Raw genomic sequence first — 13,831 nt, 5'->3', positions numbered from 1 at the left:
CACTGGATCATCAAGCTGTTGAAGAAAGCCATGACCACAGAGCAAACCCACCTGCTCGTCACCATGGCAACTGTTGGAACATCTGGATTTGCGGAGGTGGCTGAACACACTTCCCCACACATATACATACACACACACACACACACACACACACCATATATGTATATCTGTGCTGTAGGTGCGACCTGGTGGATCAAGTCATCCACAGCCTTCAGGAAAAAACAAATGACGAATTAAGCGAGGGAAAGAAAAGATGAGAGGAACGGAGGGAGAGATCCCAACCTGCTCAGACGGGTGGAGACGAGGAGACAAGAAGACGAGAAGACATGAAGACATGAAGACATCCGCCTGCTCTGTTTGAACTGGAGCAAAAAGCAGCTCCACCTCTCTCTCTCTCTCCTCTCATGGCCATGTATTACTAGTATTTACTGGAGTGATGTTTTCCTTTTTTTTGACTAGAATTAAAGGTGAGCCCTAGATAGGCAGGTAGTTACTGTAGGTAGTTTAGATAGTGCATACTTTATTATTATTATTATTATTATTATTATGGTGATAATTATTGACTGAGCACTAAGGAGAGAAGGAGCCTTTCACCATGTGACTGGACTGTGTCTCACATTTCAACAGGACGTTTTTGCTACAGTTTTATTTTCACTGGCTCAGCGCCGCGCTACGCCGCCGACCCCCCTGACCCCCCTGACCCCCCCAACCACATGTCAGCCCCTGGTGGGGCGACTCTCCGACCTGCAGATCTGTGTACACTGAAAAAAAAAGAAAGAAAGAAAAGGAACTGTTCCTCTGCCAAAGTCTGTTCTTGCTTTAAAAGCACATTGTCTCGCGTTGCTTTTCCACGTCCACTTCCTGTTCGTCCGACACCGGGGGGACATCACCTTCCTGCTGAGAGCCGACAGATACAGAGTTGTTATGAAGCAGCAGCAGCAGCAGCAGCAGCAGCAGCAGCAGCTGCTAACGTAGCTCAGCACTGAAGTCTGCCTGACAACACCTCTGAGGCTGCTTTAACACTTGCTTTTGTTTCCTTGTTTAGTTTTTTTTTTTTTTTTTTTGGTGTCTGGACCATTTCTACTTCTCTTCTACGAGTCTTTGCTGGTTTCCAGGCGACTCGTCCCAACCAAGACAGAGACAAGCACCTGATGAACTCTGAACGACTGTTAGTGGTTTAGACACTTTGGTTTAAAGGATTAAACAGATCAAGTCCAACATGTTGGTTTATGGCTACTGGAGGATTCATGTCCTCTGGAGCGACGCAGCTCAAGTGTTTCCAGTGTTGGTGCTGCTGCTGCTTCATGTAACAGACGTGTCAGAGTGACGGTGTCTCTCAGGAGGACGGAGGATGTCCAACTCCTGGTGCAGCGTCGGTGTTTGGAGTTTTAAAGACGTGATGACGCCTTCTGAGTCCAGTGAAGGCAGCTTTCTCTGTGGTAGTCCAAAGTCCCGTCCCGTCCCGTCCTGGGCACAGAGGGCCGAGGCCTGAGAGGTCAAAGGGCGTCGGGAAGACGTTTCTGCTGTAACACGAACCAGTCGATGGATTCAGACCATGAACTGTGAGGAGACGTTGCGTCCTCCTCTCCTGTCCCGCCGTCAGCTCTCTGCCTCCAACTCCACGATCAAATGTAGACGTAACACTTTATTCCTGTGGTACTTTGTTTTTTCTCCACCTAACCCGTTGGTGTCGTGCTGAATCTTGCCTCCTCTCATCCTCCAGTTTCCTGTGTGACGTCCGTCTGACTCATGTTATGTACCGGCCTTTGTTTAAACTATATTTCACAACCTCAACATCAGCTGCTTGTGTTAGCGGAGGCCTTCAGCGTGGACTTGAACGCAGCACTGAGGGGGGGTGGGGGGGTGGAAGCAGCCCGTCGCTACACACCGGCTTTAACGTTGCCTTCTCACTTTGCTTGGACTTGTTTTCCTGGTTTCCAGAGCTGTCTGTGTGTACTGTATGTGAGAAGTTGTTTACATTGTGGAAACTCAACTGTTTGTGTTTGACGGATGTTTTTTTTCTAGAATAAAGAAATGACCAAATAAGCAGCGTCAGTTTTTAATTATGAAACCGTTCTTCCTCCTCATGCACCATGACAACCGTCCTCAAGTCCAGAGTCTTGATTTGATCTGATGATTTCTGACTTTTTTTTAAAGTCAGAAATTGTGATATTGACCTAATTTACACCTGTTTGTGTGTGTGTGTGTAACGTGTGCGACTTCATTGCAGGAGGTTCACATGCACATCATCTGTTCCCAAAAATGCCAAATCCTGTCAAAACACCATCTGTTGACTCCCAACAGGTCGGCCCACCTGCAGCTCCCACATTCCTGAGCAGGGCTGGGACCGTACCTGAGCACCGGAGAGGGACTCAGCTCGTTCACCTCCTAGAAAGAAACACACACACACACACACACTGTGGATGAAGAAAAGACAAAACAAAGTCTTAGGTCTCTTCTTATAAGCTGATGTGTCTGAGCGTTATTTCACTTTAGTGCCTCGTCTTGACCCTCCTGTTCTTTCTGGGTCAATTTGACCCAACTTGTTCCCTTCCTTCATCCTTCCTTTTTCCCTTCCTTCCTTTCATCCTTACTTCTTCTTCCTTCCTCTTTTGATCCAATTGACTCTCCATCTTTCTTTCCCTACTTTTCCCTTTCTTCTTCTTTCCCTTCTTCCTTCCTTGAACAAATCTGTTCCCTCCCTCCATTTTTCTGTCCTTCCTTCTTTCCAAAATCCTTTTTTCCTCCCTCCCGCCCTTCATTTTTTTTTGAACCAATCTGTTCCCTCCCTCCATCAATCTTTCACACACCTGGAGGCAGATGATGGTCTTTGATTCTGAAAGTAATGATTATTTTCTTGATGATCAATCAGTCAGAGGTGACATCCAACAGCTTCTTTTATCTCATCATTTGTCCTAAACCTCAAATAATGTGTTGACTACACACTCAGGCAAGTGAAAGCAACAGAATATTTTATAATAATATTCATATTTTGGGGATTTTTGACCCTGAGACTGTGAGGGGCCAGAGGTTTGTAGAAAATCTTACCTGCTGGGTCAGTAGGAGCCTGTCACATGTTTACACAGCCACAGTCCATGGGTGTTGAGTCACACTCTCTACAGACTGTAACATCCTGCACACACACACACTGCACAGGGATCCCTGAGGAGTGAGAGTATCTGAAACCGTGAAAACACACAAACAGCAGTCTGTTCAACAATCAGGCCAACAGACTTCTTACACACCTGGAGGTAGTTTTCTTTCCCTTTTTGCACAGGTCAGTGAACGCATCTCCTGTCACAGCGCCCCCTTGTGTCGACCTGAGGCACCGGCAGATGCAAAATGTGAAAGATTTCACCTTCAGTGTGGACTGAACCTAAACACAGCCTCTGCTCATGTGACTCAGACAGACTGATAGGACTGGATATGGATAAAAAAAAATCAACTCAAGATCAATTTAGCAGCTGTTCTGGAGCTTTCTGTCACATCACATGGTTTTAACGCTGAGAAAGACAATAATGAAGCTGTGAACATCTGCAAAACATCTGACAAAGCAAAATGGATCTAGTGATGAAGATCATGCAACATGACTGAAATCTCCAGAGTTGGTGATGGTTTGTTTAGTCACCTGCTGTTTCCAGTTCACTTTGAACCTTGAGATCAGAATTGATTATAAAAAACCTGAACCATGTAAAAAATCACTCAACTCTTATTTTGAAGGCGGTTGAGCTGCAGCTGTCTTCCTGTTTCTGGGGGAATTAGTTTGCTGAGCTACGACGACGTCAACACGAGTGAGTTCACCCAGGTTGAAGACCGAGGGATCGGACTGAGAGCTGCAGCAGCCACTCAACGGCCCTTACATGGAAAACCTCTTCCCTCTCATATAACGGATCTCAGAGTCACACTATCATTATATCATTGTTTTTATTACTATCATTGTAATTTTTCATCATTTTGTCTTTGCACAAAAAAAAACAAACAAACAAATAATACATTTTCAGGAGTTGATCACCCCTCCCAACCCCAAAAACCCACCACTACAGTTACAGTTTGCTCAAAACACATTTAAAATCAATGTAAATTACAGCAATGTAAAACAAAATAATGTAAAATAAAATCAACCCTGAAAGAGATAATATAACAGCAACAGCCAGAATAATAATTAGAATCCAATACCCAGCACCTTAATACAATGATCAACTTTTTAAAGAAAAATCTGACGTATTAAAAACTGAAAGAAAAAAAAAAACCGACAGTGTGTCATTGTGAAAGAAAGAAAGAAAAGTGTTAAGTTAGGTACAACCAGCTGACGGGACTCAGTCTCACCTCCTTCTCTAACCCAAACACAAACTTCTGTTTCAACAAACTGGAGGATCAAACGCACTGAGAGAGAGAGAGAGAGAGAGAAAAGGAAGCGACTTCTTCTGGTTTGTGGTTTTGAACGTGAACGTGAACGTGAACATGTGCTGATATGAAACTAACTCAAATGTTGTGACAGAGAAGTCTTTCCTGCCGTCTCTCTGCTGCAAGCCGCTCCGGACCCACAAGGCCTAAAAAAACCTAGTCAAAATGAAAAGAGACAGAATGGGCAAAAAAACAAAAGAACGAGCAGTAGTCGTCACCACCACCTCCTCCTCCTCCTCCTCCTCCTCCTCCTCGGCCTTAAATACATCACAACTCCTGCAGAACTTTGGGGGGGTTGTGTTTAATCCGATACACTACGAGCTGTGTTGGGATGTTAAATGTGTGCATGTGCGTGTGTGTGTGTTAAAGGTGCACTACACTGAAAAGGCAGCAATGATATGATCCAACATGAGCCCTCACACCCCCTCCCCCTCCCTCCCAAAGAAATCCTAATCTGTACAAACCCAAAATTTTCAACGACACAAAAATATATTATCAAATCAAAACTAGCAGAAGAAAATAATTCACCATTCGTCGTCGATTCTTTTTCTCTTTTTTTTTTGTTTTCTTTAGTTTTTTTTTTCTTTTTCCAGTGATCTTTTTATAATTAATTCACACACACACACACACGTACTGTTTGTTACATACTCCAATGACACCTTTGTTGTTGTGTGTTTGCTCTTTGGGAACATGTGTAGCAGAGAGCGTGATGACGGAGGGAAACAAAACAAAAGGAGGAAACAAAAAGAAAGAAATGAAAAGAAAAGAAATACGTCGGTTCAGGGTTGACATCTGGATATGAAGGCGTGAAGCCAACCAAAGTGATACCAACATTTTAATAACAAAAAACAAATTAATTCATCATCATTGGAGCATTTATGTGCTGACGTACGCAACAGAAACAAACCCCAGATTTAATTCTTCAAAGAAAGGCAACATGAAATCCATCAGCGACTCCGTCCAGGAACTGTCCTTTCCTCCACACGTTCCAATATGCCCCTCTTTTCCAGTGCACAACTCTTTTTAAAAGCCATAAAATAAGAAGAAACTAAATAAAAAAAAAACAAGTACAGGCTTAAAGTTACAGCCCGTATGACCGATGGTGACATCAAGTCTTGACTGGCCTCCTCCGACTCGATGGCGCGAGAAGAAATGAAAAGTGAGGGAGAAACAGGGAGTGACGAGGTGAAGGGATGGATGTGTTTGTGCTGAGTTCAGTCTGAAAGGAGAGGAAGAGAGGGAGGTGCAGAGTGTGGGTGTGAATGTGTGTGTGTGTGTACAGGTGTGTGTGCATGTGAAGGGAAGGTGGGGGTGGAGGGATGGATCAAAAGTTCATCTCAGGGTGGGAGGGGTGATGAGGGGGGAGGGGCAGGTGGAGGGTGGAGAGGGTCCTTTAACCAAAGACAGCAGAGTTCGTCCATCCACGATACATGTGCAGGGGAGTGTGTGTGTTGTTGTGTGTGTGTGTGTGTGTGGTAGTGGGCTTCAGCAGCCAAAGTCCTGGCTCAGTTGGAGTCCGTTCAGTTTCAGAGGAACAATCAGAACAAATCAAACTAAACTCCTCAGAGTTTTCCAGCAGAAAACGGCTCCAAACTTTCTGTCGACGCTTCAGAGAGAAAGGTAAAAGTTTTTTTTTTCTCTCTTTTCTCAGCATTCCTCTGCTTTCTTTCATCCTCCATCCAGTCCCCCCGTTTTCACCCCCCCGGTGTCCCCCACCCTCCCTCCTTCCCTCCCCCCAAATAAAGACCTGGCAGCAGAACCGTGCAGAGAAAACGGAATAAATAGCAGGAAGAAGTGACAGGAGTGGTCAAAGTGATCAAAGTGTGACTCCTAAAAAACAGAGAAGAGCAGATCGGACATGCAGAAGAGTGGAACGTCTAAGTAGAACGTGACAGAAAAAAAAAAGAAAAAAAAAAAGAACGAGAACCCCCGGCGGGGGGAGAGAAAGAAAAGCTCGGTCTGTGAGTTTCTACTCGCGGGGGCCTCGACAACTGAAGGAACCAAACTAGAAAAGAAAGTTTTTCTAGTCTCAGAGAAGCGGTAGCCCTACGTCAGACCTCCGTCCACGTCACATCCTGTTATTCTTAAAGTGATCCCACCCTTTAGCTTAGCTCCTGACCTCCGCAGCGCCCCCACCCCACCTACAGCATCACCTTCATCCTCGCTATCCTCCCCCCTTCAACCTCCCACCTCCTCCTCCTCCTCCCGTTAATCTCATCTCTCCTCACTGCTCCTGCGCGCTCACAGTTTGAGCTCGTTGGCGATTTTTGAGGCAATGTTCTTGAAGGCGATGGACGTGCCCGAGATCCGCTTGAAGCGCACGCCGTTGAGGGAGAGCCGCGGCAGCTTGCACACCTCCATCTCCCACTGGACGAAGTCGTCGCGCGCCGGGTTGCCCGAGACGCACAGCAGCATGTAGCGCTCGCGCAGCTCGTACTCGCAGCTGTTGGAGTCGAGCACCTTGCGGATCTCGCGCATCATCTCCGTGGGCTCCATGGACGACGTGGTCTTCATGGACCAGGTGAAGCGCAGCGAGCGCGGCTTGGCCGAGTCCTTCTGGCTGGCGATGGCCGGAGGAGTGCCGGTGCCACCTGGAGGAGAAGACGAGACATTAGAGAAACTGCGGTAAAGTGAAGTCAGGTGAGTGTTAAAGGGATAGTTCAACTTTTTGGCAAATTGGCCCATTTTCATAATCCCTATAGTTTTAGGAGTAGGTTCGTTACCTTTAATTGTCGGTGCAAGCTATTTTTAGAACGGCAGAGCAGAGCCGCGAGCTGCTCAGAGCTACGCTACGGAGGCTCATGGGATTTCTTGGTTTCCCTCATCAAACTCATCAAATACACAATCCAACAACTCCAAAACACTCTGGTGGACAAGTTGTGACCTGTTCATTCACCACGCTATGAGATAATACGGATGTTACAAAAGTTTTCGAGGTAAATTCACGCAAAGCCGCTGATGCGTGTTCCTGTTGAGGACAGTTTTTCAGCAAGCAGTCTCTGCATTTGCCTCGAAAACAACTCTGTCTCATCACGTTCTGTCATTATGGTTTTGCCAAAATGTTGAACTATCCACTAACTTTCCCCCGTTATATCGTCGTTACCGTAACACAATTAAATGTGCCGTTACTTGACTGTTGTATGCTATATACACTATATACACATTTCTTTCAGTCCATCAACTAGTGGGAAAAAAGTTGTTTATCTGGAACTAACCAACTCACTCAGTATCCCTCCGCACAGGCAGGCTCTGTGACGTAACTGCCTGTGCGGAGGGATGCTGAGTGAGTTGGTTAGTTCCAGATAAACGGGAGGTTAGGGGGGTTGCAATAGTTACTTTTATAATGTAGTAATTCAGTTACTAACTCAGTTACTTTCTGGGGGAAGTAACTAGTAACTAATTACTTCTTAAAAGCATTGTGCCCAACACTGGTGTGAACGTCTTGACTCTGAGACCTACCAGTGTTACCGGAGCCTGGTGACGAGTTGTTCTCATCGTTGTTGGAAGAGGAGGAGAGAACTCCGCCAGACGTCTTTTCTGACTTGTCCACTGTGCTGCTCAGCATGGACCTGAATGAAGGGATGGACGGGTGGAGGAGAAGGAGAGACAGAGAGAAGGAGGGAGGAGGATGGATTAAAAGGAGACAAGAGAGAAGGGTAGGAAGAGAAAAAGACAAGGAGAGGAGAGGGTGGAGGAGGAAAAAAGGAGAGAGGGAAGATGAGCAAAGAGACAAAGAGGAAACGTGTGAGAATCATTTTAAAAAGTGAAGAGGACAGAGGGGGAGGAGGAGAGGAAGGATTGAGAGGAGGAGGGAGAGAGATGATGAGGTCGTGGAATTGGATGAAGACAAAAAGCAAAAATTTTGTAAGTACCCGTGTGTGTTTGTGTGAGCACATGGCTCACATCAGAGATGTGCGCGAGTTCAAATCTGAGTGTGTGTTTGTCAGCGTTTCATGTGCGCCTGCACACAAACACACATTTGGGTACTTGGAGTCTGATTTCCCCTCACACACACACACACACGCACGCACACACACGCGCCACCACCATGCAGGTCAACCTCCACACCATGGCTAACTTTCCGGGATGCTACCATTCACTGCTAATCTCCCGTCCCCCGATTGGTTAATCCATTATCACCATCACCAACCAATTATGCATCCCAGCTCCGCCCCCCCGCTCCCTCCCTCCCTCTCCCAGCCATTCACAACAAGCTCAGAGATCATCTACTGATTGGATCCAGTCTACTGATTGGCAGGCGGTTTTGGTAGGACCGGGGGGGTTTGTGGGGGATTTTTGGTTTTTGGGGCTGTTCTGTATCTCACCTGCTCCCCTCATCCCGACCCTCTCCCTCATACGGACTCCTCGAGAAAAATCAACACAAGTTTAGTCTTTTTTTTTTTTTTTCCTTTTTTCTTTTTTAGGGCAACATCTGCACTGTTGAACAGATAGTAAATCAGCTGAACACAGTCCCGCCGCTCGCCATGCCCGACTGCATGTTCCAATCCAACCACTTAAAGCCTCCACGCCAAATATTTGATTCCACTCCAGCTGCTCCGATCTAAGCCCAGAGCCACCTGAGAACGCCCACAATGCATTGCTACGGCAGCTGCTTAAGGTCCCCGTGCCAATCCGCTGTGTGCAGCCACTTTCCTGCTGCTCCACCACCAAGCACACAACAACATGAGTGTTGATGTTTGATGAGAGACGATGAGTGAAGACCAGGACTGAGCTGGACCGGCTGTTTGTACGTCCAAACCAAATGTCTAACTCCTTCAGCTGCTTTGAAATGTAGCAATTCCCAAATGAGTCACTCACTAATCATTAAAACATATGGATGGTCTTACCTATCTATAACTGTCATGTGTAAATTGTTGCTAGGAAACATGTGTAGCTTTCAGAGGCTGAGTTATTCATGCAGTGAGACTCCTAGCTGTTGATGCTAATGTTAGCTTTATAGCAATAACAAGCAGGTCACATATTAGTAACAACTTAGTCTGCTTTTGCACGTCTCTGTATGTGTCAATATTTCCTGATTGATGAGAACTGATCAGTTTACACCAAGCTAAACTAAGCTAAGCTAAGCTAGGCTAAGCTAAGCTAAGCTAACTCTGAACGTACAAAGAGCCGGTGCAGTTGTTTGGACCAGAGACGGATGACGGTCAGTGGAACCAGGTTAAAAAGATGAACTGGTCCAAATCAAACAGAACCAGACGGCTCCAACTGGACCGAGTCGTATCAGAGGAGAACTCATGTATTTCCAACAGGCTGGAAATGATCGGAATGGAATGGCTTGGAATGGAATGGGATGTTTCCCAACAGAAAGGAAAATGGGCCATGATGGGATGGATTGGAACAGAATGGTCGGCATGATGAGGGTGGGTCCTGTGGCTATTCAAACCTTTATTAGTAACACTGGACCTCCACACAGACTGTTTAACACACACACACTTTTAACATTACTTTAACTAACTACTATAACACAAATGTAACAAACACAAATATTCTCTTCCACACAAACACACATAGTTGACGAAACAAAGACAAACTGGGGGGAAAGGGAGAAGAGCAAACAACGACAACACAGAAACACAAAGACAGACAACAGCAAAACACATGCAGATGGTGGATGAACAGTGACGCACAAGACACATTTGACAATTTATGGTTCTTAAATTCATTCTGCTGAGGAAAGAAAAGGGATCATTCCTGTTTTGCCCCATATCCAAAATAATAACCAAAAACATCATGTAAAATACCTCCTGCAACAGAAACATGGTTAAAAATCGAGCACATGGAAAATGACAAGTGGGAGGAGTAGGAATAAGTTGTAACAAGGCTTTCTTAAATGATAATAAGATGTAGAGGTAAACTGATGAACAATGCCTTTTGTGCCATTTTGCATGTCTGGTTGTGATGAAGTTAAACATGAAGGGATGCAGACTGGCTCCAGTAGAGGGCACTGTGGCGTCAGGGGAACACTAAGGACTGAGAAGATGGTTATTATACCTCAGATGCACAGTCCATGTTTAATGGGGCACTACAGATTCTACTCTTTTACTTGGAGCTATAATAACCTGTTCACTATGTACTCACATTACTCATGTCTCAATATTAATGATGAGTAAAAATCATCAAATATCTACTAAAATGGAAAAACTGAAAACTATCAAAATACTGTGAAATTTCAGTAGTAATACAACTTCTCTCCACCAGGTGGAACAATGGTCCATGTTACAGGAAACTGCTCTACCTGCTGGTAAAAAGCAGCCAACACACTCCAAAACCGAGTGTGTATGTGTGTGTCACAGATGTGGGTGTGAGATGTGTGATCAGCGTTTACATATATAGATGAAAAACGTGTCAACATGTGTTTAGCATCTGTCTATAGTGCAAATATGTGCATGAGAGGGAGACTGTGTGTTTATGTAAATGTCTGGGTTGAGTCAGTGCAAATACACATATCTGCATGATGTGTCCTCTGTGTGTGTGTGTGTGTGTGCGCGCGCGCGTCCACAGCATAAAAGGTCTTTTCCAGCCAGAGTAGGTCAAAGCCATCCAGTTCTGTTGCTGCTGCTGTTAGAGCCAGTGCCAGAGTGAGAACACAGCGATGAAAGAAAGGAAGAGTGCAGCCTCCAGAAAAGAGTGCAGCCTGAGAAACACTGCAGCCCCGTCCCTCCTGGGTCCTCTCCTCCTCTATACCTCCATCCACAGCTAACAACTACAGCCAGGGACTTCTCCTCACAAAGTACACCGCCCTCCCCGTCTCATCTACACGCACTTTCACAGGAGAGAAAAAAACTAAAAATACAACTTCTGTGCTGCCGACGACTCAGGAAATTTCAGTTCTAGTGGCCTGACTGATGAAGGTGAGATGGGTTTGTGGCGTTAGCAGGAATGATGGTTAGCAGCATTAAACAACCCGGGGCAATGTTACATAACTGGGCTGAGATGAAAACACCTGATCATAAACAGGCTTCTCTCTAATGCCTGTGCTCCCTCTAGCTCTCATGTTAAGTGAAGGTAGAATTAGGTTGATGTACCGTTACATCAGCGCTGTTCAGGATTTAGAGACAAAGTTCTTTCAGGACAAAACCTGCATGTGGAGCTAAGACAAGGAGAGGGTTATGAGCAGGGGAGGGAGGAGTTTGATCTATTGCACCATTACAACTCCAGCTAAATCTGGGAGGCTACAGTCAGGATGCAAACTTACACACACACTACCTGGGAAATTAATAGAAGATGGGGTGAGGGGGTGAGGAAGAGGTGGGACGATGGAGGGACGAAGAGAAGGATGGTTGAGGTGTTATTGTGCCGCGTGATAATGAAGTGAGTGTGTTAAATGCGTGAGTGGGTGAGGGGCGGGGTTAGTAAAAAAAATTAAAAATAAATAAATAAAAATATAAGTGGGCCAAAACACGGCACTCAAAACCAGAAGGCTCAAAAAAGGGCCAACCACAGAAAAAAAAGGAGGAGAAAAGATAAGGCTCAAGGCACAAAAGGAAGATTTCAACAAAAAGCTGCACAAAACACCAAAAGGGGAGGAATATATATAAATATATATATATGTAAAATATATATGAAGAAGAGAATATACGTATATATCAAGGGGTTATATTTAACGTTGGGGGTGTTGCCTACCTTCTCGGAAACCTGAACGAGAGATTTCTACAAAAACAAAAGAGGGATAAAGAAAGAAAGAGAAAAAAACGTATAATGTATAAAACGTGTATATTGATGAGTTTCCTGTAAAAGACAAGCTGCCCTCTGAGAAGCACACTTCACACACAAGTCCAACATCAACCAGGCTCACGCTGGGGTCGAACCAGGAAGCACAAAGCAACATTCAAAAAAATTAAAAAAAAGAGAATAAATAAAAACACAAAAAAGAGTGTCAGTGGCATCAGCGTTCAGTGTGTGTGTTCAAATGTGCGGATTAACTGGTGTCAATGTGTGAACATTATTAAATGCACACCAGAGCACCTTCGGGGGGATTTAATGGGCTCTGTGGGGAAATCCCATTAGGAGACCCCTTCTGAACAGTCACCCCCCTCCTCCCCTCCCCTCCTCCAACCCCTCCCTCCCCTCATGAAATGAAGCGCTCCTCCACACGGAGCGTCCTGGCTCCTGGAAAGAAGTGTTGGTGAGCTGAGAGAGATAGAAAGCCACCTCTCATACAAACACAAAGACATTTCAAATGAGAAAGTACAGGTTAAACAACTTCAACTTTAACACACTTAAAACATACTGTAACACACTGGAACTTAAAATGACACACACACACACACACACACGCGCACACACACACACACACACACATACGCACGCCAATGTATTTGAAGGACAGAGAAACATCACTCTCCAGACCAAGTGAAAAACTGCTGTGGTGAGGTTATATGATCTGCTAATAAAACACACAGCTATAGTGAGAGTGTGTGTGTGTGTGTGTGTGCGTGTGTGTCAAACTGTACTAGTGCAACACAATCTCTCTGTCTCCACCACCTCTACTTCCTACCAGTAAGCCCAGTGGGGAGTGTGTGTGTGTGTGTATGCCGGCACTTGCGCATGCATGTGTCAAGGTGTCCCCACTAGCGGTATTTATAGTTGAGGGAAAAGTGATATCTCCGGTGTAACCATGGATACTGCCGCCACAGAGCTACAGTATCTCTGAGTGGGAGGCCTGGAGAGTGGCTGTGCCTGTACCTCCGCCTCCTCCACACACACACACACACATAGAGTACACCAACACCCACACATCAGACACTTGATCATTCTGAACTCCTGTCGTGTTTAATGGAACTAAATTACCTCTAATAAATCTGCGCTCCGTCCCTCACACTCACACACACACACACTCGGTCAGCAGGTGCTGAGGTGAATCTGGACTCTACCTGCTTCTCTCTGCTTCTCATCCTGTCACTGCTCACCTGGACCTCCCTTCATCACTGCTGCCTGTTCGTGGCACCTTCACACCTTCACTTCCTGCCCCCCCCCCCCCCCCCCTCTCCTCCACACCTGTCAGTCTGACCGGCCTCTGATAATAATAAACCTGCTCTGCTCTTCACCTCCTCTACACTCTCTCATTCTGACCATGATCGGACTTTATCACCTTTCACATGTGATTTTGGTTAAACGGTGACAATTATTTGCTAAATAATCAATAATTTATGGTGATAAGTACCTGGCTGTGAACTGACTTTGTTGTCTGACATAATTGATTTTCATTTCTAAGAATCTATTTTTCACTTTGCTATCTGTATTAATAGTGGTAGTGCACTAATGAGGCAGGTGATAAATGACAAAAACTAAATGAAAAGACCAAAAACAACATCTCACTCTGTCACAGACTCCACTGTTGTCCAAAGACTATTACAGACACATCAGTGAGCCACACAGTTGCTCCGGGCGACATGTTCCTTTTATTACC

At 45.3% G+C, this 13,831-nt stretch overlaps 1 protein-coding gene across 35 annotated transcripts in view; it reads right to left on the bottom strand.

The window, feature by feature from the left end:
- Positions 1 to 3,905: 3,905 nt before the first annotated feature.
- Positions 3,906 to 13,831, bottom strand: part of mark2b (MAP/microtubule affinity-regulating kinase 2b) — a 64,068-nt gene continuing 54,142 nt past the window's right edge. For 8 of the 35 annotated variants that reach the window (XM_085759708.1, XM_085759730.1, XM_085759718.1 and 5 more), the window contains 4 exons: positions 12,046 to 12,072; positions 8,730 to 8,768; positions 7,864 to 7,973; positions 5,167 to 6,995 (listed from right to left, as the gene is read on the bottom strand). In XM_085759708.1, the coding sequence (XP_085615834.1) occupies positions 6,646 to 6,995; positions 7,864 to 7,973; positions 8,730 to 8,768; positions 12,046 to 12,072 (526 nt within the window). In that variant the 3' untranslated portion in view covers positions 5,167 to 6,645. Of the gene's footprint in view, positions 6,996 to 7,863; positions 7,974 to 8,729; positions 8,769 to 12,045; positions 12,073 to 13,831 lie in introns of all 35 variants that reach the window. The other 27 variants (XM_085759713.1, XM_085759732.1, XM_085759723.1 and 24 more) reach the window with 6 other exon arrangements.

This window comes from Trachurus japonicus, chromosome 18 (assembly GCF_045865225.1).
Source record: "Trachurus japonicus isolate A0001 chromosome 18, Traja_1.0".
NCBI lineage: Eukaryota > Metazoa > Chordata > Actinopteri > Carangiformes > Carangidae > Trachurus > Trachurus japonicus.
This window is presented reverse-complemented; position numbering and strand designations above follow the sequence as displayed.